General features: G+C 43.5%; 1 protein-coding gene across 2 annotated transcripts in view; it reads right to left on the bottom strand.

The window, feature by feature from the left end:
• Cpsf160 (cleavage and polyadenylation specificity factor subunit 1) overlaps positions 1-24,604 on the bottom strand; it is an 89,499-nt gene that overhangs the window by 41,046 nt on the left and 23,849 nt on the right. For both annotated transcript variants that reach the window (XM_089579877.1, XM_089579878.1), the window contains 15 exons: positions 23,419-23,558; positions 16,378-16,488; positions 16,171-16,264; positions 15,981-16,068; positions 15,570-15,698; positions 15,343-15,400; positions 15,167-15,258; positions 14,005-14,160; positions 12,226-12,315; positions 10,514-10,627; positions 10,320-10,427; positions 9,948-10,157; positions 4,481-4,617; positions 325-426; positions 171-249 (listed from right to left, as the gene is read on the bottom strand). In XM_089579877.1, the coding sequence (XP_089436003.1) occupies positions 171-249; positions 325-426; positions 4,481-4,617; positions 9,948-10,157; positions 10,320-10,427; positions 10,514-10,627; positions 12,226-12,315; positions 14,005-14,160; positions 15,167-15,258; positions 15,343-15,400; positions 15,570-15,698; positions 15,981-16,068; positions 16,171-16,264; positions 16,378-16,488; positions 23,419-23,558 (1,708 nt within the window). The remainder of the gene's footprint in view (positions 1-170; positions 250-324; positions 427-4,480; positions 4,618-9,947; positions 10,158-10,319; positions 10,428-10,513; positions 10,628-12,225; positions 12,316-14,004; positions 14,161-15,166; positions 15,259-15,342; positions 15,401-15,569; positions 15,699-15,980; positions 16,069-16,170; positions 16,265-16,377; positions 16,489-23,418; positions 23,559-24,604) is intronic.

The following is a 24,604-nucleotide window of genomic DNA, read 5'->3' as shown; positions in this document are numbered from 1 at the left end:
AAAATGAAAGTTAAACAAAAAAAAAAAGCAAACAAAGCAAGCCAGCTGCGAGATCACAAAGAAGGACATGCTCAGTTGTTATAACTAGTGCACTTTCTTTTTGAAGAAGTTTTTGAACAAGCCACAAAATATGCATGTTACTTATTTTCAATAAAATATTTAAGACTCACCTCTAAGACACCATTCTCCCTTGCTACGAACAACCAAAAAGTTGGCGTAACTTCTTTGATTTCAAACACAGAGTCAGTCCTGCAACAAGGAGAAAATTTATTTGTACATAGAACTGATCAGCCAAGGAATAAGATATGTTGTATGAGGACTCACTCAGAGTTAGCGTCTTTCGATTCTGCTCGAACTGGTTCCCTCTGGATAGGATTATCCTCTGATTCACCATACAGAAGTTCATCTTCGTCATCAAGAAGGCCACTGAAAAATAAACCTAAACATGAACCTCAGCAATATCAACATTGTAAGAATGCAAGATGTACAAAAATTCAACTGAATAAGCTGATTCACTAGTTGCAATTCCACCCTGCAACACTGCTTATTTTAAATGAATAAAATAAGAACACATTATGGCTATTTATATGCATAAAACAGTCATAGACTAGAGTGGTATGTACGGTCTACCACATGTGCCCTGAAATCTGGTCGCACCAAAGTGCAAAGATTTGTTATCTTTTTTATTTTCCCCCACTAATTGTCACTGTACCGCTACTACCTAGAGGGAGGCCAAAGCCCAAGTTAGGAGGCTATTTATCTCCTTTCCTTTGTGTCCAGAGCATGACTTATGTAACTGCCCAAAACCAATAACAGCTATTCATCCCCGTCCACCCAAGCCTACAAAGGAAAACTATACAGCGTCCACAAAAACTTCGCAGTTGAAGAAAAACTAGTCTTGGTCCAGGGCTTGAACCCAGGGTCACCAACCCAATGAAGCAGTTGTTTTAGCAACTGAGCTAACTGAGACGCCTAGCATACAGGGTCTGTTCTGAAAGTAGTAGGACTGGTTTTTTCCTGGGCGAATGGGCGGACGAGAGGCGGTCTGCGCGTGCAGGATCGTTGAAGGGGGATATTGGGAATGCTGGGGAAAATCGCCAGTCGACTCTCGGCCGTTGAAGAGAGCAGGTCACTTGTACTGTGAACCCCTATCGAAGCGCCTCGTCACGCAGAATCATGGAGTGTTTACTAGATCAGAGATACGCGATAAATTTTTGTGTAAAACTTGGTAAAACGGGCAAAGAGACTCACGACATGATTAAGAAGGCCTACGGTGATGCTGCCATGGGTAGATCAGATGTTTTTGAGTGGCGCAAGCTGTTCCGAGGCGGTAGAGAAAGAGTGGAAGATGACGACCTCTTCGGACGCCCTTCGACCAGCAAGACCAACAAAAATGTGTCGCGAGTGAAAAGTTTACTAAACAGTGATCGTATGATGAGTATCAGAATGATTGTGGTTGACTTGAGCATTCCACAAACCCAAGTTTTTGAGATTGTGACAGAAAACTTAGCCATGAGGAAAGTGTGTGCGAAGTTGGTGCCGCGAGTGTTGTCAGAGGAGCAGAAGGCCAACCGGAAAGCGATCTGCCAGGATCTTCATCATGTGAATGAGGACCCCGATTTTTTGGACAATGTAGGGACTTGTGAAGAGATGTGGGTGTCTGAATACGACCCTGAGACCAAGTGGCAGAGCTCAGAATGGCACACCGCAAACAATTGGCGGCTGCATCATGACAACGCGCCGAGCCACACAGCGTTCCGCGTAGTTGAGTATCTTGCCCAGCACAAGGTGGCAACGCTGCCTCAGCTCCCCTACAGCCCCAACTTGGCCCTGTCAGACTTTTTTCTATTCCCAAGAATAAAATCGACGCTCAAGGGGAAGCATTACGGATCGGTAGAGGCGGTTCAACAGGCCGTGACGAGGGAGCTAAACAGCATTCCGGTCCAGGCGTTCCTGGAGGCACACGAAAACTGGAAAACTCACTGGCAGCAGTGTGTAGATGCGGAAGGGTGTTGCTTTGAAAAATTCTAATCATTTGTACTATTAACATCAACAAATGTTTTTTAAAAAAATGAGTCCTACTACTTTCAGAACAGACCCTGTATGGTAGGGCAAGAGCGAATTGATCAACAACTCGAAATGGGAACGATATTGGTACAAAAATGGAATGGTATGTGGGGTTTAACATCCTAAAACTGCGCAATGGCTATGTGAGACGCCATAGTGAAGGGCTCCGAATTATTCAAGAAAACTGTGCGCAGAATAACACAAGACAGAGGGAGAAACACGTACACACACACGAGCTCTCGTGTGTGTGTACGTGTTTTTCCCTCTGTCTTGTGTTAATTTGCCCAACGTTTTCTTGAATATGTCGTAACACCAACTGGCCCAACGTTCAGCTCTACTAGGCTCCGAATTAATTTTGATCACCTGGGGTTCGTGCACTAACAATGTACAGCGTGCAGGCATTTTTGCATTTCACCTCCACCAAATGTGGCTGCTGTGGCAGAGATTCAATCCTGCGTCTTTGGGCTCAGCTGCCGAAATCCACAGCCACCACGGCTCCACAGCGGGTGTAATAAGTACAGCAAAACTTCGTTAATTCGAAGCTTGTCAATCATGTAAAATATTCGATTTAGGAGGCTTTCAGATTACCCAAAACCAAAGCAAAACAAAACAGAAAAGCGTGAAACATTGTTCAACTGGCTGCAGCACGTTAGCGTTGCTACTACTGCACACAAAAAAGCTGCCAGTGACCCGAAATTCCATCATATCAGTTTCGACGTCCATACAATATGATCACGTAGTACCCTCGATATAAGTCTACAAAGCTCTTCATCATTTGCTGCTGCTTTCATGCTCCAACATTCTTAGCACACGCGAGAGCGGCGGCTGAGGTCGGATGTGTCATGTTAGTGGTGCAGCTGAGCTCCAAAGTGCAGGCGCAGAAGGGCTGCTTCAGTAGAAAAGGAGCGACAATAAGAGCATGAGCGCTGTACATACAGCCAATCCAGGCACGCCATTGTGCATTCTGCATCGACAAGTTCGGCCTGGCGCGCCGCGCGAAATAAAAACTACACTCTCTGTAGGCACCAGTGCAGTCTTAAGGCGTCAACGCCGTTGAACGGTGGACAGGCGTTGGTCAACTGTTGACGGTTGCTTTCATCAGCATGACGTCATTGTGCCATTGCTGTCTACGAGAAGCCCTGAAGAATAAAATTAAGGGTCGCACTGCTTAATGCGGGCTCGTGCGCCTGTTATAAGCGACATGACGCTGCATTGCCAGTTGAATTCAAATGGTCCCAATTTTGTAGAGAACTTGGCCATTCTCACACACCAAACCAGGCCTTTGAATTAGCCAAGCTGGTGCAGGCTACCGGTTTGAATTTACATTACATTTACATTAAAAATTATGGAAATGCAGAAATTCTATGAATTATCTGGGATTTCAAATTAACCGAGTTTGATGGTTTATGAGGGTTTAACGTCCCAAAGTGACTCAGGCTATAACAGACGCCGTAGTGAAGGGCTCTGGAAATTTTGACCACCTGGGGTTCTTTAATGTGCCCTGACACCGCACAGTACACGGGCCTTAGAATTTCGCCTCCATAGAAATTCGACCGCCGCGGCGGGGATCCATTAACCGAGTTTGAATTATCGAGGTTTTACTGTACATGCATTTGGAATTAAAACATTACATAGAAGAAAACACATTAGAAATATATAGCAGATGTTTCAGGGAAGCCTGCCACTAATTTTTAAAATATTGCCTTTTTTGGCGACAGTATGGCTTTTGTGACAAAGTATAGCAATGCTGGCCGACACCAGAAAATGAATGGATCCTGTTAACTAGTAAACTGGTAAACTAATTTCTAATAGTTGACTTTTTAACTATTAGTCAGGCACCTGGTTACAATTAGAAATTTGTAGCTGGCTGTTAGTAACAATGTCCATCCAATTGTATCCCTCCACGGCACAGGTTTCAAGTGATCTCTGCTACGCCTCGGCTGGCAGAGCGAGCAGCGGCAAGCAATGCGGTAGCTGTAACGAAGTTCTAAAAACTGATACACAGCTATTAATTTAATAGTTAAACTATTAGAAATTAGTTAACTAGCAAGTATTTAACCTACTATTAGAAATTAGTTAACCAGCAAATATTTCACCTGATTCACCGGTTTTCTGGTGTCCACCAACACTGGTATTACTATGCCACAAAAGTCACCTCAAAAACCAGTAACTTCAAAAAGCTTATTTAAAAAAATTAAGGCATGCCTGCCTGAAACACTTGGCATATTCAATGAAAAAGTATTTTGTTGACCCATCTCCAAAAATGGCAACACTATACTTTCATGCTTATTAATTTGCTTCTTAATTGATCCAGCATTTAACTTGCCCAAGATCAATATTCATCTGCAAGTTACAAGCAACTGCAAATGAGCAGTCATCATAATCAGGCCTACAGATAATAAATCAGGCATACTTTGTAGACGTGTCGAGAGATTCCTTTGGTGGAGGAACTGGCTTTTGTGGCTTGGCTGTCTCATCTGGCTCTCGATATTGAGTAGTAAAAAGACCACTCAGATCCTTGTAGACACAGATGCTCAAAATTTTTGCTTTCTGCAAAATAAAAATAAGATTCCATTAGCAAGTTACCTGGCAGAAGAAATAACATCAATGCACTTTGCAAAAGTGGAGGGTAAGAGGTGGGAGCTTTCTAGCTTTACCATAAAACAGGAAAAAAAATAAACAATTAAATAAAAATTAAACGCACCCACTTTGCATGGTACCACCAATCCATAAAACTTATTATCTGTGTTTCATTACAGGACTCATAGCAATCAATTACTGGGCAATTTTAGTATATAGCGCAGTGCCCACTTGAGTTTCCACACGCAAAGCTGTTGCGGCACTCTGGGGTAGGTCTTGACACTTTTACTTGAGCGTGACAAATGCAGTGTTCTACAAATTTAAAACAAACAATGTGGCACCATCTAGTGACTAAAAATGAAAGCACACTAATGCTGGGCTGAAGGAACATTTCCCGCACTCACTGAAGGAAACTACGTGCATTAGCAGCTGTATGGTTTCCCAAAGTGTAAAACGGTAAAAAGAGAAAATTGTGAAAGACTACGCAAATCTAGAAAACTGCATCTGCCGATGTAATTGCTATGACGACAATGAACACTTGAAAATTGCCACCCTATCTCAAAAACGACAGGCAGTTGTCATTAACCTTAGCACATCAATGAGAAGACAAAGGCCTCTCCCAAATCCCTACAATTAATCCTGTGTTAAACTAGCTGTGACCATTTTTTCCCCGCAAACTTCCCAATCTCATCTGCCCACTTGACTCTCTGGCGCCCCCTACTACCCCTACCTTCTCTTGGAATCCATTCCATTACCTAAAAGGGGCTCTGAAACACCTTCCGAGGAGAGCACGTCAACTCTCTCAATCACTGCATTGTGTTGTCATAAACAACTCAGCCAAATAATACACTTCTACGCGCAGCAGAAAATCCACGACCACGCGTGAAAGTTGGCGGGCCATTCCAGCTAACTTTTACATGCTTGCACCCCCTCCGTTGCTCACACCTGCGTATACAAGCTGAGAGATGGCTATTGGTTAGATTCTTTCAGACATCAGGCAGCTGCCTTAGCCACAACCAATAAGCCACGCAGCTCTGGCGGGTCAGGAAGCTCCGCGCTCAGAGGTGGGGCCAGCGGAAGCGTGCCGATCTTACAGCGTGCAAAAAGTCACAAGAGAAGAGGGAAAAGCGCGAAGACGCTTAAATTCAAATTCTGACTACAGATAACTCACCTTCTACAAAGAGCATTAAAAATTCTTGCTGGGCAACATCCGCAAAGCAGGGTGCTTTAACATCCCAGGCATACCGCAAATTTAATGAGCCCCTTTCAAAGCCCCTTTAAGGGACCATCAGTTATCTTGCCTTCGCATTAGTACATGCCCTGCCCATGACCATTTCTTCTCGGTTTCGAATAGGATATCATTAACTCACGTTTGTTTTCTGACCCACTCTGCTGTCTGGCTGTCCCTTAAAGGGCAACTGCAGCACTTTTTTGAGAATTTCACGATATTCAAGGATTCAAATCTGTGTGGGCTGTAGGTAAAGCATGCCAAGTGTTTTTGCACTAGCATTTAAAACAGTGACGTAATCAACGATTGAATTTTGCACTTCTCCTCAATGCACTGGAGGAGTGCAGGGAAATTCAGCGCGACATCACGAAGGGTATGATTTCAAATTACCGCTATCGTCAGCCACACCCTGCCCTGATACATTAGATGCTGCCAAACAACTCTCGGCAGGGTTCGCCTTCGGTGGCGTTGGTTTTTTTCCTTCAAAGCAGGCGTTTGTGCATTGGAAATGTGCCGATACCTTCGATGACGTTATCATGCGCCTCCACTTGGCGTTGTGCGCTGCGGAGAAGCTTGAAGGGCATCCGGATTTTAATCGGCGATTACTTCACTATTTCAAGTGCTAGCCCAAAAAGACTTCGCATGCTTTACCTGCATGTTTCACACATTCGACCCTCTTAATTAAGCTCGCTGATTTCTAAAACCTATGCAGTTTCCCTTTAAAGTTACACCCATGATTTTCCTTTTCACGGTTCACTGCACTGCCCTCAATTTAAGTTCAACCCTTTCATTAACCTCCACGTTTATGCCTCACAGGTTAGTACAGGGAAAGATACAGCTATTTTATACTTCCCTCTTGAGGGATACTGATAAACTGCTATTCATCACTTGAAAGTGCCTGCAAATGCACTGCACGCCGTTTTTAACCTCCTAGTTATTTCACCCTCGTGGTCTGGACCTTCAATTACTACCTGCCCTAAGTACCTGTATTCCATTATCACTTCCAATGCTTTGCTGTGTATCGTAAACTGTTGTTCCCTTCCGAGACTTTTGAACATTACTTTATATTTCTTCACACTGATTTTTAGACCCACCCTTCTGCTCTGCCTGTCATATACCCCTGTCACACTGTAAGATTTATTGCCATTCAAATCAAACAACATTCAATGCATCGAATGTGACTCAGTCTCTTTCGGTGCTGCAAAGTGTAAAATAAATAAAGTAAATTGCAGTTTTCGACTGCACACAACTGGAATGTCCATTTGGAACCAATTGGAACAATTCCAATTTAAAAGCACAACTGGACTCAATGGTTTTTTTTTTTTTGCTTGGGCACTGCCACAATCATGCTACCGTATAAACGCGTGTAAGGGCCGCACCCGTGTATGGGCCGCACCCCGTTTTCCCGAAGGAAATGTTTAAAAAAAAATAAATCTGTGTAAGGGCCGCACCCGAACTTTCCATGACCCAGGCGGGAATAGCCTTCTAAATGCACGCGCCGTGGCCTCTGCAATCGGCTCCGGCTGCGAACAACGGTGCGCTCGATCGCGGAGGCCAAGCACGCGCATAAGAGCTTCCAAAAACCGTCCATGGATAGCGCCCGAGGCCGCAGCCATCATCATCATCATCGTCGGGCCTCTAGAATTTAGCCTCCATCGAAATTCGACCACCGCGGCCGGGATCGAACCCGTGTCTTTCGGGTCAGCAGCTGAGCACCATTTTCTTTGTGAAGGACTACGATCGCTGTGGAACCGCTACAGATATTTTCCAGAACCTCAACACACAGCATTTACTCCCGTAATTTGCACACATTTTTTCTTTAAATTAACACTTCAAAAAGGGGGTGCAAAAATTATGAGTAAATTTCGCGAGTACTTCCTAAGGACTCTACCAAGACCATGAATACGCCATATGTTGCCACCTAGATGACAACCTCCAACTCGCAAAAAAAAAAAAAAAAAAAAAAAAAAAAGAAAAGAAAGAAAAAGACTCCAAAATACGAGTTTACACATACCCCATTGCGGGGCCCAGCCCCACGTTACCTAGTTCCCCGTGGGATGGCATGACGGCGTGCGCGCAGCTCAAAGCTATAAACATGCGACACCATGCCAAAGCCAGCAGTAACAGATAAATAGAAATGAAAGGCTAGAGTTACTGTATAAGTACCTAGAGTTGCGCGTTGGTGCGCCAAGTTGCTGCAGAAAGCATTCATGTTACGTGGCAAGGCCTCAAGTGAGACAAGCTGTCCGAGCCTTTTACTCTGTATAACTAATCATATACATCAGCAGTGTCCATGGTAAAGTATGGGGAATGGGACTGGCAAAGGTAATCACTTGATGATTTCTCAGTCCGAGCTGCACAGTAAGAGTGTCCTGCAAACGTGAAATGCAGCTTTGCCGCATAATTTGGATGCTTTCTGCAGCAACTCGGCAGACCTATGCGCAACTCAAGGTACTTGTTCAGCAGCTTTATGAAAGGCATTAAAACAGTAAACCGAACAGCAAATGGTTAGGTAGTTTCAGATTCCAGTGCACGTTGGAGGTAACTGTTTGTGCGAAAAAGAGGCTACCAGGATGTGCGAGACATGGAAATGGCGGGCAATTCAAATTTTTTTACCCGAACCAATTTACAAACAAATTAAAGACCTTTTTACACACGGAGCTCCATGCATTCTGCCAGGTACGCACATCAGCACGAGGCATGCACTACCCACAGCCCATGTCTAACATTCCCAATTTCCTACTCCTATAGCAAAGATGCGGTACAGATGCGATGCGGCCATTGCTGCAGTTACTTCTTTCACTTTATCATTATTATCTCCTTTCATGGTGATTTAGCTGGTTCTGACTCGTTTCCCTTATGTGTTGGTGTGTCTCAGGAATGGGAAGCACATTATCAAGCGATACAGGCATGCTGGTTTCGGCGCTAGGCCGGGATACACGCAACGCTTTTTTGATGAAGTTCAAGCAGCAGAACACGCACCGCCACGTATCCCTGAATGCGAGAGCAAATGTGATCGACAATTGGCAAATACCATTGAGTGAGGAGGTCTTTGAGAGCAGCGACGCTGAACCTTCTGTTAAAATCACAAAGGTCTTCATTTTGACACCACTGTACGCATGCATAGTACCTGTAAGGATTTTCATTCTCGAATGCATGAAGCGTTGGGATGCCAACTCAGCCGCGGATACTATCAGCGCCGTTTTACCTTTCGCTTCAGGGAGGAAGTACAGGTACTTTGACCCAAGATTAGGTTGTGTTTTATAAAAAAAAAAGCGACCTTTCATGCTTGATTAAGCCTTTATTTTCACAATAATCAACATTTCCGTGTCAAAATCCCTGCGCAGCTCAATGGCCATGGCGACCACGTTGGCAGTGACAGGCGCAAGCAGTCAAACCAGTCAAACTATCTTTTTCTGCGCCCACATTGGATATCCAACTTCCACACTGCTATTGGCCGTGTCAGCCGCCACTTCCAGTCTCACTGATGGCGGCGAGCTCTCTTAACACTACCAGCGCAGTGGCATAGCTGTTAGGAGATGCACCACTCCACTGGCAGGTGGCTGTCTCTATCGCAACTATCGGTAGGGATAGTACAACCCATGCTGCTCTTCCTGAACAACCTCTCGCACAGGTGGTGCGACCGCCTCCGAGCTTAGTCGGGTTGCAAAGCAATGGCACAAGATTGTACGTACGTACGTACAGTGACAAGATTCTTTGTCAGTGTTGTCGAGCGTAAATACTTTCGCTTTAAAAATATTCAAAGGTGCTCGGCATTAGCAGCTAACATTTCAATGTGAGATCCTCAAGACCTAGAATTTACTCCTACTAAGTGCAAACAATACATGAGCTTGACAGCTTGCCCTATTTTGTTGCACCAATTGAAACATGTTCATTAACCTTAACCTCCTTTCTTATACAAACAGTTTGGAGGACTGAAAACAGAAAAATTATGCTTGCACCTCTTCCTGGGAAACTTGTTCACAGCTTGCTGAAAAGTTGACATGGCAAGCACAATTTACCAGATGAACTGAGAACAGAGATTAGTATCTTTAGGCCAGCAAATGCTTACCACAGCAGTCAGCTGGGGCCGCAGAACAGCCAATCGGCATCCCGTGGCAGCATCTCCTCGAAGAGTCAGGTGGATGACAAGTCCCTCAGCACTGCGAATAATGACGTGTGGGTCGGCCAGAGAGCCAGAAACAATGGCTGAGCCCACATCCAAAGGAATATGTTGAAGTTGCCTGGTGCCATCCAAGAGGCGCACACCCATGGGGCAAACCTGCACATACAAGCCTATGTTACCACTTGCCTGGATACCCACCTGCCTCGAGAGGAAGCATGCTGTGCCACCAGCTGCCACTAGACTACTACTGCTACGTCATGGCACACAGTAGCTTCATGTTACAACAAACTAAATAATCAGTTCAAGCAGACTATCTACCTGCAGTACATAGCGTCCATCACCAAGGTTGCCCGCAAATACAGTTGGGTTTTGTGTGCTGAAGCCGCTGTGGTCAAGTTCATTTATCTCCTGGTCAGTCTGAAGAATCTGCAATTAAATGACAAAAGCTAAAATAGCTTGAAAGTATTTAGTATGCAGGTTAAAAGTCAGCTACAAGATATGAAAGAGCGTACCATGCTGCTGTCAGCCCTGCTAAGAATCAAAAAGGCATGCGTATTTGCCGGAGGCTGTTCTGCAGTCTTCTCTTCTGAAGCAGGGTCATCTGGAATTTCCTTTTTTTCTTGTGGCTGTTTCATGCAACCAAATAGAGAACAAGCATTAGACAAGCAAAAACTTAGAATTAAAAAATGAACAGTGTGCAGGCCTCTAAAGACAAAGCAGACTTAAATTGCACATGTACAAACCCATGTACATGTACAAACCAAAACTCATGTACAAACCAAATCTGGCACATTGTGTGTATGACATTCAATAAAACACAGAAGTGGAAATGTTCTAGTTCTGTGGGGTTTAATGTTTTCAAGTGACTAAGGCTATGAGGGATGCCGTAGTGGAGAGCCCAGGAAAATTTCGATCACCTGAGGTTCTTCAACGTGCACCGAAATCACGCAGTACACGGGCCCCTAGCATTTGCCTCCATGCCGGGATCGAATCCGTACCTTTCGGGTCAGCAGCTGAGCACTATAACCACTGAGCTATAGTGGTGGTGCCCATGTATATTAATGTCAAACAGATCATTTGAGAGAGGAAAACGCGCAAGCAAAAATTTAGTGTCTACAGGCCTTACAAAAAAAAAAAAGGTATACTATATCACTATCTGAAAGACATCAAGCAATGTTAGTTCCGATAAAAGCTGGAAAAGGGCACTGTAGCAAGCACAGTTTAAACTATAATGAGTTTTACATAAAGTTTACCATGCCAAGTGAAATTGTTGTTTTGGTTAATGGTTCATGGGGGTTTAACGTCCCAAAGTGACTCAGGCTATGAGTGACACCATTGTAAAGGGCTCCAGAAATTTCAACCACCTTGGGTTCTTTGATGTGCACTCACATCGCACAGTACAATGGCCTCTAGAATTTCGCCTCTATCGAAATTTGGCTGCCATGGCCGGGATTGAACCTGTGCCTCTCAGGTCAGCAGCCAGGTGCCATAACCACTGAGCTGCCGCGGCGGATGTGAAACTGTTGTGTTTTAGCACACATTTGATAGCAATAAATGAGTGCTTGTGACATACATCTGAATTTAGTTACACTATTTAGACACCTCAAGAGAATAACATAAGACAAACACAACCAAATATCTTAAGAACCCTTTCGGAAAACCATCAGGAAACATTTAGTATGCACACAGAAGCATGCACTAACTCTTTTCCGCACTTATACCTTACTTTTTATTTATTTATACCAAAAAGCGCAGCAGCCATCATAATATGTTGGGAATGAACTCACACAAACATGGGAATAAAGCCCAGAATTTATATGGTTTCATATGACATATTCTAAGATGTACAGTACACCATAGCAATAACAAATCTTGCAAGAAAAATAAGTTACAAAGACCTCAGCCTGTAAAAGGTATGGTTCTAATGAGAATGCCGTGAAACACATTAAGTTTTAAAATATTGTTTCAAACTTTATTCCTCACTGAAATTTTGATACGACAATTATGACCCAAAGCACAACAAGTCCAATTAAAACTGGTCCACAGGTTATATAGCAATTATACAAGTGGTCCACAACAATTACCATGTGCAAATAACAAGACCCAGGAAAGTCAGACTTCTACGAGTCTTCCTCTGTCCCTCTCTTTTGTGCAGTTTACTTCCCTGGGCATGAACTAACTCGCAAGCACAATCCACAAAAGCCAGTTTTCACTACACACATACCTTTTTTTCTGATGGAGGACCCATGACAGTCCACATGTGTAAGCAGCCAGGCAATTCAAAGGTTGTCACCACTTGAGGCCGAACAGAACGCTGGCAAGAAAGACATTGCTTTAGGTGGCGCCATACACTCAACTCTGTTCTGAAAGAAGGTGACACCTAATATGGTGTACACAGTTAAATATGGCTAAATAAGTGAAAAACTCTGCCCTCACGTACTACATGGTATGACACCGGAGAAAAGTGTTGTGCCAGTAAACAAAGGCATACAGCTTCGCAGTTTCTTCAACCAAGGTTTTGCACGTACTATCACAACTTTGCATTTCGTCTGACAAAAACATCACTCTGGCCATCAGATTATCGATGGCGTAGGGCTGCAACCTAAACACAGAATTAATGCATTACAGACTAAGGCCTTTCTTTGGAAACTGCTTTCATGCCACCTATGCAGTAGTTGTAAAATGTGCACTCCAGCATTAACTCTATCCTTCGAACTATCAACATGTTTTGCTCACTGCATGTTTTTCTTCCAAATCACATGCATAAAAGAATATGAATAATTTTGATATGCAATTTAAGGAGTGCCTTGCCCAAAAATTTCATGCACTAAATACTTTCACCTCACTCACTAACAAAGTCAAGCGTACAGTCCTGAATATGCTCATCAAGAGTAGTGAGAGGGAACAAATAAAATGATATGTAGAATCAATGGCATAGATATTGGGCAAATAATTTTAAAATATGAGAGGTGAGGTCATTTCAAATAAGCTTTCTTACTTTCTCATTACCAATTAAGGTTGAAAATTGCAGATAATTCAAACACTTCAGAAAACAAGTTCTGTTATGAACACTGCCCATTAAGGACAATCAACAGTCTATGTGCACTACATTTTAATCAAGGAAGGTTAAAGAACTAGGATCAGTTAACAGTGCTGTAAGTTCTGTATACCACATATAGCACCCCCAAGGCTCAAAGATATTTCAAGAAAAACAGGTACAGCACCCTTGTTCGGGCTCACACTGAAACTGAAGACAGTGATCACATCCATGGCTGTTTCATTAAGAGGAGACGCGGGTCTTGAAATTAAAATTTTTATTATAAAAGATATTGTAATGAAATTAGGTGCATATACTGTTTCTTCTCCCTTCAGTATATCTCAATTAGTTCCCATAATATAGGAAAATAACTGAAGCCTAATAAGTTAAATTCTTATGGGTTGTTAAGACACCCTTCTTTCTACAGTGTTTTGTTTTAACTGAAATAGGGCTGTGGCCAAAGGCCTGCCATCTGGAGGTATGCTAACTACATTGGGTTGTTAAGACACTTTCTTTCTATACTGTTTGGTTTTAATTGAAGTGGGGATGTAGCCAAAGACCTGTGATCTGCAGCTATGCTAATTATATTGTTGTTGAAGCACATGATCATATAAAAATGTTAAATTTTGTTCAACCACCATAATTATGATGTAAATTTAGGTGACATTATGGTTCACAAAATTTGAAATGTCTCAGCCAAACAAAAACAGCATACCTCCACAGTTTAGTTTTGTTTTTAAAGGTTTTTTTCTATGAGTGATCTGCAACGTGTTTTAGAAGATTCTTTTCACGCTAGAAGACAAATTTAGATGTAGCGAAATTTCAATGTTACGAAGCAAACTGCAGATTTAACTCACTTCGTTATACTGCGATTTAGCTTATTTTCTATAGATTTCATTAGGTCATCTAGCAGAAAAAATATACAAATGCATGAAGAACTAAACAACAAGAGTGCAACCGCATTACCTGCAACACACAGAGGGCTCCATTTTTCCCGTAACCAGCTGTTGTGACCAGCTCCAGGTCTGGATCGGTGTTCTGTGCGAACTCCTCAGACAGGAAAGCAGGTTCACCCATACATATCTTTCCACATGGCCCAATGTTGATAAGACTGTCGCAGACCTGCAGCAATGCAAAGAATTTTTTTTTTTTTAATAACAAAGCCTTTATTGCTCATATCGGTCATACAGAACACGCAGACATAGTAAGTGGGTTTGCTTTCAAAGTTCAACGAAGTCTTGAGGCTGGCCACACTACTTATTGTATTTATTGTATAATGAATGCACACTTTTGCCAAAAAAAAACTGCACTAATTTTGTTCATAGCTTGCAAGTTTTACATCCCAAAGTGACACATGGGCTATGAGGAATGCCATAGTTGGGGGGGGGGGGGGCTGCGAATGAATTTAGACCACCTGGGGAACACATGCTGACATCACACAGCAAGTGGGCGTTTTTGAACTTTGCCTCCACTGAAATACAGCCAGTGCAGCCAGGATCAAACCCATGACCTTAGAATGAGCAGCAGAATGCCAAAGCAACTGAGCAACAGCAGTAGGTGCCAATTTCGGAGCAGTGTTTAAATTACACTAAATAAAACTTTCATTCCAGTCAATTAAAAATCTCAAAAATTTTAATAAATAACATAAGGCATGCATTTACTAAGCAAGTGTGTTTGTTGTGTCAGCAAATACGGCAATTTCATTTGGCTCTGAAAAAGCTTTTCATCAATTGGGAGAAACACTGCTTTTGGCAGACCATGTCACGAACAATGTTCTCCTCAACAGACTCAGTGCCATTTTCAGAGATAGTGTAAGTGGCCATGCAGGTGAAGATATGACATGGCTCCTCTACAGCAGCATAAACCAGATCAAAAAGCCATTATAAGAGACGACCCTTTATGCTTTGTCTGTGAGCAGCATACACTGGGCAGGACCGCATACCTAACTTAGCCAACATGTGCCACACTGAAAAGGTTGGTCAAGGCCTCTTGGATGTTCATGTCTCTAACCCTGACAAGGTGCATACACACTTTTCTTTTTCTGTGACAGGATTTACTTCTGCAGCCTTCAACAGAGAACAAAAAAGAAATGTACACGTGCCCTAGAAGCAAGAGCACCGGTCCATACCTCAAAAGTGTAAGAGGTCAACTGCTTTGTTGCCATGGTTTCACTTCCATACACCTCCAGTTCATCAGGATCAATGAGTGCAACATCAGAAGCTGGCAAAAAAAACCACAAGAAAGTTGAGTGAAAGTATACATCAGAGGTGATAACCTTACGAAAGGCAAATAAACTGAGACTACCCATCCAGTCACCGATGGCATCCATCCTTTTCTTTTTTGAAGGAGGCTCGTCAGCAGCCTAATACAAATGAAATAAGCACATATATTGTAAAGCAATAACAAGTAGAATCATGCAATTTTCTACCATATCTGCAGCACCCAACTGTTGTGACACTAAGCATTAATGCGATGCATTAACCTGAAGTTGTAAACGCTAAAAAGTAAACAAGGAAGAAAACAGTCAATACATCACTCTCTGTCTTCTCGTCCCGTTTAACCACATCCTCCACTTCAGCAGCTTTCTCAGTGTAATGAAGCAACAGCGAGTTTCCAAGCCGTGAGCCAAGGAAAAGGTAGCCATCTTCACAGACAGTCATCTGTGTAGAACCAAAACATTTTATGGTTTATTGGTTTATTGGGGTTTAACATCCCAAAGCGACTCGGGATATGAGGGACGCCGTAGTGAAGGGCTCCGGAAATTTCGACCACCTGGGATTCTTTAACGTGCACTGACATCGCACAGTACGCGGGCCTCTAGAATTTTGCCTTCATCGAAATTTGGCCGCCGCGGTCGGGATCGAATTCGCGTCTTTCGGGTCAGCAGCTGAGCGCCGTAACCACTGAGCTACCGCGGCGGGGCAAATGAGTCGCCAACTTACACTCGTTGTGAGTACACTGGCTGCGGCCTTGTCAAAGTAAAAGTTCCGAACACTTCTCATGCCATCATTGAAAAGTGTGAGCACGAACCTATAAAGTAAAACAAGAACAACAAAAAACAAAGTAACAGTATGTTATACGACTTGTTCACATACAAGAAACCTAAAAGACAGAACCATGAGGAAAACTTACAGTTCGCCCCCTTTAAGAGAGAGTACCAGCCTGTCATAGTTCAAGAAACATGCCTGAGCACAATCCAATGATATCTTCACACCCTCTTGTGGCTCTGTTTATATATAACCACAAGAAAAACAAAATGTACACATGTTTCAATGACTGTGCCACAAACAAAGCTAGCTGATATAAAGTATGCAGCGCTTGTTAAACTGCAAGACTTACTCAATGGAAAAGATGTACTGAAGTCGGTGAAAGAATTGAGTGATACGCCATAAGGTGGCACACTCTGGTTCAGGTAGAGCAAAGAATCAACAGCCATGATCAGCACACCTCCTGAAAATGCAACAAGGACACTCTTAATCAGCAGCAGTTATATTGCCATGAAAACAGGGGAGTTCACAAAAGTAAAAGGACAGACACAGAGGTGAGAGCTATTCTGCAAGCCTCAGATCAAAGACTGCGAGAGTGTCCCCAACTTCGTCTTCTCGGGCACCATCGGAAACCACCAGGTGGCATTATTCCTCCTCTAAAAAAAAGGGGGGGGGGGACATGTCTACAGAAAGTAATGTTCCTAATATGAGGTACTGCCTTCAGCAGGTGAGATACGGCACTAAATCAGGCGGGCACCGACAACTGGAACATGGCACAGTACTGTCAGGAACAACCTCACAAGTAACATCTGATATGTGGCGCAACACTTTGTAGGGTTTAAAGTAGCAGTTGAGAATCTTTTCTGACAAGCCTGGGCGGTGGACATGTGTCCACACCCAGACTTGGTCACTGGGCTGGAACACGATGAAGCAGTGCTATTCATTCTATCGGCATGCATCCGTTGCTTGCTGTCTCGTAATGTGATGTGGGCGAGTTGGTGAGCTTCGTAAACATAGCTGGCGAATTCCTCTGTGTCAGGTGTAAGCGCCTGGTCGTCACTCACATACGGCAGCCTGGCATCTAGCATAGCATGCACATCGCATCTGTATACGAGGTGAAACAGAATGAATCGAGTAGTTTCTTGGACAGCCGTATTATATGCGAATATGACATAAGGCAGAATTGCGTCCCAAGTTTTATACCGCTTGTCTACGTACATGGCGAGCATGTCCGCTATTGTTTTGTTTAGGTGCTCGGTAAGACCATTAGACTGAGGATGGTAGGCAGTAGTCTTTTGGTGATGTGTCGGGCTTAGTTGGAAAACTTTGTCAAGAAGTTGTGCTGTAAATACCTTGCCACTATCAGCGATTACGTATGAAGGCGCTCCATGCCGTAAAACAATCTGGTTCATGAAGAATTGAGCCACCTCGGAGGACGCTGCACGCGGCATAGCCATTGTTTCTGCGTAACGTGTCAGGTAGTCAGTGGCCACGATAATCTACTGATTGCCGGCTGACCATAGAGGAAAAGGGCCGAGAAAGTCCATACCGATTCGGTCACATGGTACTAGCACTCATGGAATATACAAGCACCGTAAGATTTCAGCAGACATGAGCTGCGCAAGGCAAGGACAGAGTCCATTTCTAGGGCAATGATGACCAGGCGGACCGAGAGGAGGAAACGCGGGAAGCAGAAGGCTCTGCCGAAATCCAGCTCCCCTTTTCCCGCTCTCCATTCCATGAGTGGCACGCCGGCATCTGAGTCATAAGGCACGCTCCCGCTGTTGTCTTAAATGTGCGATCACGTGCTTGTCTTCGTACACTGTTTCTTGCACTGCCATCGCCACACGGGACCTCAAAAAGAAGAGTAGTGTGCGTGTCACCTCGAGCCTTATCTCCATCCCTTAACCCTACATGGCCTCAAGCCATCCCAGTAAAATAAAAGGTAATTCCCCTCCTCGAGTCACAACAATGAGGCACAGAAAATGTCATGACTACCCATGACTATCAATCTGTACACGGAAATAAGAATGGCACATTTCTCGGCAGCGGAGAGTTGGCGTGATTGCGGTAACGATGCCCGCTCGTGCCTTGTTTAGTTGGAAAAATCAAACTTCCAGGCCCTAAAGAGTCCGACATATCGTTTGAGAATACGCACAAGTTCATATGAGATACATGACGGTTGCACGATGAAGTCCGAAATATCGCACAAGTTAAAATTGTCAGAGTTAGAAAAATTGACTAGACAGTACATTCAATTGCCAGCTGCCATACTTTCTTCATCAGTTACGACAGCTAAAGCCTCCTTGATCATTTTCTTCTACTCTTACTTCCATCATTCAACAAGCAAGCATGCTCTGAAAGGGGCTCTCAATAAAGGTGCGGCATTCCTCGGCTGTTACTTCACTAGCAGTGCTACTTCACTAGCAAAGATGAAAAACGCAAGTGATCTGGGAAGCCTCAACCTTTGACCTTTGAAACAGCACCAGCGGGAGAGGCCTTGCACAGCTGCCCCGTCAATGCACGGAACCAGCTCATGCTTGACAAAGCACAAAAGAAAAGACAGATCGCATCTGCCTCATTCAAAGTGACTGTGATTTAAGTGTGCAGTAATTTTCCACATTCTCCGGAATGAAGTGGCTCAGAGAAAACAGGAAGCACAACACAAAGTTCATTACGTAAAAAGCCTGCTTCGCGTCATGCATCGTATTGTCCTACTTCTGGCACTAGTGGTTGGGTATGCTATATTGGCCCATATGTTGAGAACTCTAGACTAGTTTCTCTCTGCTCCTCGTGCTTTCTCGGTTTCATATAATCAGTCAATGTAGTTGCCTGCAGTAGCCATGCTATTGTTACTTGCTGCCAACTATGGAGGAGATGCAGCGCTCCGCCTGGTAATTTCATTTGGCAAACACGCTGAAAAAGTGCAGAAATACTTTCCAGGCTTCAACAAAAATGACTCTAACCACAAGCAACGCGATACATCTTGCGCCAGCCAGAGAAATGAGCGAGCTTGTGACGCTTTGCCTGACCTGTAGAAACTGCATTTATATCTGGCTTCCATGTATGATACCGCATCTAAAGCACTGTTTGATCTTTCAGATTCATCACACGTTCATGCAAAGTTTAGCCTACATACTTCTACGCAAAGCATGAAGCATGGCACGAGATACGGGATCCTCAGCTGCACACTGCCAGCCTACTAAGGGCAGGCTCGACATCATGTCCGCCAGCTTGCAGCCAGAAGCACACTGAGTGCGGCCGCTCACGAAACAACAAAAAAAAGCGCAAAAAAAACAACTTTTAGGCGATCCATGGAGGGTCATTTGATTCCACTGCAGCCTGACGCATATGTGAAGAACTCAAGCCTTTAATTCATCTCTTTCCACATGCTATCATTCTTTGGAATGACCTTCTCGGCAGTATCGCATGCATCTGCGACCAACAATTCCAGGATCAGCTAAGCAAGCACATCAAATGACATCATAATTAATTTTATCTTTGATCTCTTATCACAGTATTTTTGTTTCTTCCTTGCTATTACATTTTGTTTTGGTTTACTAAGTGTCTTTCAACTTTTACAACGATCGACGCTTCTAGTATGACCACTGCATTTATTGCTTAAATGTGCATTTGCCACAAGTCCTGCATTCATGCTAATACCAAGTACCTTGCACCTATGTATATTTTTTCATTCAAGTTTTGCTGTGTACAATAGTTTCTCTTGTACATATGTTGTTTTTTGTCCTCTTTACTCAATGCCCTTCTGGGCCCTGTAGGTATTATGAATGAATGAATGAATGAATGAATGAATGAATGAATGAATGAATGAATGAATGAATGAATGAATGAATGAATGAATGAACATCCAAGGTGGTACACCTAGGTTTGTTATATCAGAGGTAACACACTAAGTTCGTTATATCCAAGATGGCATACTAAGGTTCATCAGATACCAAAAGTTAACACATGAAAGGTTGTTATATCCAAGATGGCATAGTACGGTCTAGAGGTTTTACTTGTTGGTTTAAACCGAAAGAGTCCGTATGCTTTAAAGGGGCTCTGAAAGGGGCTTCAATAAAGTTGCGGCATGCCTGTGATGTTAAAGGATGCCGCTTCACGAATATCCTCCACCAAGAATTTTTTTGATGCATTTTGTAGAAGCTCAGTTATCTGTAGTCAAAATTTGAATTTCAGCATCTCTGAAGGAGCGTCTCTGAAATTTGAATTTCAACGTCCGAAAGAATCTAACCAATAGCTATCTCCGAACTGGTATATGCAGGAGCGGTGCAACAGAGGTGGATGCGAGCATGAAAATGTCGCCGGAAAGGGCTTGCCAACTTTCGTACATGATTGTGGGTTCTCTGTTGTGTGTAGAAGTGTATGATTTGGTTCAGGTGTTCATCACAACAAAATGCAGTGACTGAGCGAGTTGATGTGCTCTCCTCACAAGCTGGTTAACAATGAGAGTAATACTCAAAGAAGAAAATGAACAGATTAAGTAGCGCACTTGTGTGTTTTGAGGTATTATTTCACTACTTTACACACATCTGCAAACAGGGAGGCTCCCAGCAGTCAATATGGTGTGCCATTGTGCAGAAGGTCATAAAGCTCCCAACCCCTGGATGCCGTTAGCTCAGTACTTTCTTTAGCTATTTTGTTAGTGCTGGTCATGCAGCCTCCCTCCCCTCAACTTCCAATCCAGTGCTGTTTGAATGGGTTTGGTTGCAAAAAATGCTATAAACTGCAGGAACGGTGGGTAGGCGACTACGAAAAGTTAAGGCCTTGGAAGGTCGCTTCCATCCAGCAAGACACAGCCGACCTGCGGACTCCTCCAGTTTGGAGAGGGGCATGAAATGTGGTAGTTCAGCAGCACGCCACGTGACGAGGACCAAATGTTCCAGAGACTGGCAGCAAAGAAGCCAGCGCTGACAAACTGAGGCGTGTGGTCCCGACTGCATGTTAGCTCCTGTTCAGTTGCCGCTCTCCTTTTGAGTGTGTGGTTGCCGTAACTGCACACAAACGGCTTTGGGAAATGCATGAGGTGCTCGCAATTAAACAACCTAGTGGGCACTGGGACGCTACCTGTAAGGTGGCTTTTTGGCCCCAAAAGGGGAGACTCATCTCTTCTCTTGGTGGAGTGACGGAGGAAGTGGGTAGGGCCAAGCTTGGTGCTGGCGCCAGATCGAAGAACTAGTAACCACTACAGTTTGCGTAATTAAATTGTTCAGGTCAAATGTTTAGGGGAATCCCCCAAGGTGGAGTAGATTTGTAATAAGGGAGTAATTACTCATTGGCATCCACCTGAGCGCAGCCATACGGCTACAAAGGAAAGCTATACAGCTTTCTCAGAAACTTCGTAGTTAAAGAAAAATTTGTCCTGGTCCGGGGTTCGAACCCAGGACCACCGCTTCACCGGAGCAGTCGCTCTACCAATTGAGCTAACCAGGACGGCAAGCTTATGGTAGGGCGAGAGTTAGCTCAATTGGTAGAGCGACTGCTCCGGTGAAGCGGTGGTCCTGGGTTTGAACCCCGGACCGGGACAAATTTTTCTTTAACTACGAAGTTTCTGAGAAAGCTGTATAGCTTTCCTTTGTAGCCGTATGGCTGCGCTCGGGTGGATGCCAATGAGTAATTACTCCCTTATTATAAATTGGTCAGGCTAACAGGGTTTCGTGAGGTGAGAGTTCTGGCCTAACGTTCCTGATCGCTGTGTACGATAGAGACTGCCTTGGTCGATTTGTAACAAAGTTCTAAATAAACTGTGCTGTGCAATGTCCTTGTTAATTGCCATCACCCACTTATTGCAGTTGCTTAGTTAAGTAGGCACCCCATAAGGATACTGAAGCGAAGCTATGCACAAACGCCATCACAGTTGTCAACATGCAGACCAAGTGAGGCCCAGCGCCTCGCTCCACCCAGTACTGAACTCAACATTACCATGACAACCTAGCTTTTAGAAGTCAACTTCCACTTGCGTTTTAGTGCGTATAGCACTCTTTAACTGGGCCCAACACCTGTTAAGAAGCTTGACATTCCATATGTCCCTTTCCTCTGTTCAACTCTGATCGGCTGACAGCACCAAAGGCCGACTCATCAATAAAGTGATGTAGTCGCTTTTGTTCAGGCACTAAAATGGGGGGTTATAAGTGGGCACTTTGCCAGCAATTTTCCCCACAACCACAACAAAGGTATCCCTTTACAAAGGAAAATTTCTGGTAGTGTTCCCAAGGGGTAATCTACCAGTCTGAATTACTATAACTACCATTTCCTTAGTGGGCCTTCAAAAGATGAGGCTGTTACTCCCTACACGCTGGCACCCAGTAACTGCATCACACATGCGTTAATGCATTCTTGTTGCTCCAGTATAAACTTTGTTGTAAAAACATGAGCAGTAGTTAAGGTCTGCGGAGCTCCACTGAGATGAATCAATTTGTTCCAAATACACAACAAGAACAAAAGCAGTGGAGTATATAGGAGGTAGATGGCTAAACTAATCATAAGCAGAGAATGGCAGTGCTGCAAGGACCACACACACAGACGTCACTTCTTTACAATGAATGCTAACAACATCCAGCACTTTGCTTCTCATCTCCTAAGCTAAATGAAAAAGAAAAAAAAAACAATGCTAGTGGAGCATAAGCATGTCAGCTGTCTACCTTTTTAGCCTTTTTCATCATCCTCGCCAACTCGTTTCAGGCCCCCTCTACAGAAAGTGCAGTCCACTGCCAATGGCAGGATGTTCGCTTTCACATGTACACTTTGACCCCTTATGCGTACTGACCCACAATAGACTATCAACGGGTGCACGGTTTACGCAGCCAGCAGAACTTCCCATATTTCGGCTGCTGCCAAAACAGCTGGCGCAAGCAGCTTTACCATTGGAAGCCTTGATCATACGATCACTTTTGCGTCTTGCACGGTTTGAATTGATAGAAATTTTCATCAGTTCAATCTATACGTTGATTCAAGTTAGGCAAATAGGAATTGGTTCGGTTTGGTTTATGGGGTTTAACGTCCCAAAGCAACTAAGGCTATGAGAGACGCCGTAGTGGAGGGCTCCGGAAATTTCGACCACCTACTGCATTTACAAAGAAGACAAACAGGTCAGGCTGAACCAGCATGCTATAACCTTCTGCTCTGCATTGGAGAAGGGACAAAAAGGAAGGAACAGAAGCAACAAATGACGATGACCAGAAAAACGATGAGTATTGAAATGTATACAACAGATCAGCAACGAGAGAGCTGCAAGCCTAACCAGGTGTCACATGAAAAGTCTACAAAGTTCAGCTTTCATGACTTAGCAGTCCAGTCAAGAAGCCGAAGAACCCATGCTGCCCCTAATCGATACTATTAAACATAATGTGATTGCTGAAAATGACTAATTACTTACCAAGTGGCCTCGGAACAGCCAGTACTCTCAGGCAGTCGAAGGGAAGGTTTGTAAAAGACCAGATGACTGGATGCACTCGCTGTTGCAAGTTCAATGAAAGTGCAAGAATGCAGCAGGTGTCCTGTCGGATGGCAATTCGCCTACAAGAAATACACTAGATTTGCATGCAGTTGTCCCAATACCCACTGAATAAAAAAAGAAAGAGAGAAACAGCACTCATGCTACAACACCAATATACAACAGCAATTGCACGCAAATTCACTCATTAGTGAAATCTTCTTTTTCAGCATACAGCAAGGTGCAAAAAAAAAAAAAAGCATTCTGCTTTGATAGTGCTTTGCTTACTACCTGTTTTTACACATCTGGCCATTCATTTCAGGAAAAAGCACATTGTAGTGAATAAGATAAAAAAAAAACCTAGCTTGCTAGATCATATAAATAAAATGCGATCTTTAAAATGTGACTGTGTCCTCAATAAGAAGTTCCACACAACTTCGTAAACAATGTGATTTCTCAAGCTCAGTAGAAAAAAAATGAGCAAATAAAGTAGTCTTGACCATGTTGCCAATTAAAATACTCTGATATATAATATAAAACTCTAGTTAGCTCCAAACTTGAGTATGCTTCCTCATTCAGGGATCCTAACATAAACACCCCCATCACTACCATTGAAGTCTCCCAGATAGCTAAGCACGTTTCATTTTAACTACTATTCTTATACTATTAGTGATAGCGGACCTTTCACTACACCATAAAGCTTCTCAACATAGTCTCTTGCATAAAATTTATCATTGCAACCAGCCTCACAGTGATTCTTTTTTTCATCCATCATCAAACAATTTTGTCAAATTTGTAAAATTCACAGTTGCACTGTCAATCACGAATCAAAGTATATCACCTGTGCAACGCATGTTGTGCATAGTATACCGTTATCTCACAGGAAAATGTGTATCAGCGAGAGAGGCTGCTGTGTAAATGCTCGGCTCAGAGAGCATGAAAGATCATTTGCCTAAGCACTGCAGAAGGCACAGTGCACTGCGTTAATCGAGAACACTACTGTTCTTGGGTGCGGAAAAACAAGGAGCCAGCATGAAATTTCGGAAGCATACCGCATTATCAACCGCATTATGTGCTTGTTCAACAAGGACATTAGATTTTTAAGCTCTTTAGAGCACCCACAGATAAC

Source organism: Amblyomma mixtum, chromosome 3 (assembly GCF_055824585.1).
Source record: "Amblyomma mixtum isolate Tamu chromosome 3, ASM5582458v1, whole genome shotgun sequence".
In the NCBI taxonomy this organism is placed as follows: Eukaryota; Metazoa; Arthropoda; class Arachnida; order Ixodida; family Ixodidae; genus Amblyomma; species Amblyomma mixtum.
This window is presented reverse-complemented; position numbering and strand designations above follow the sequence as displayed.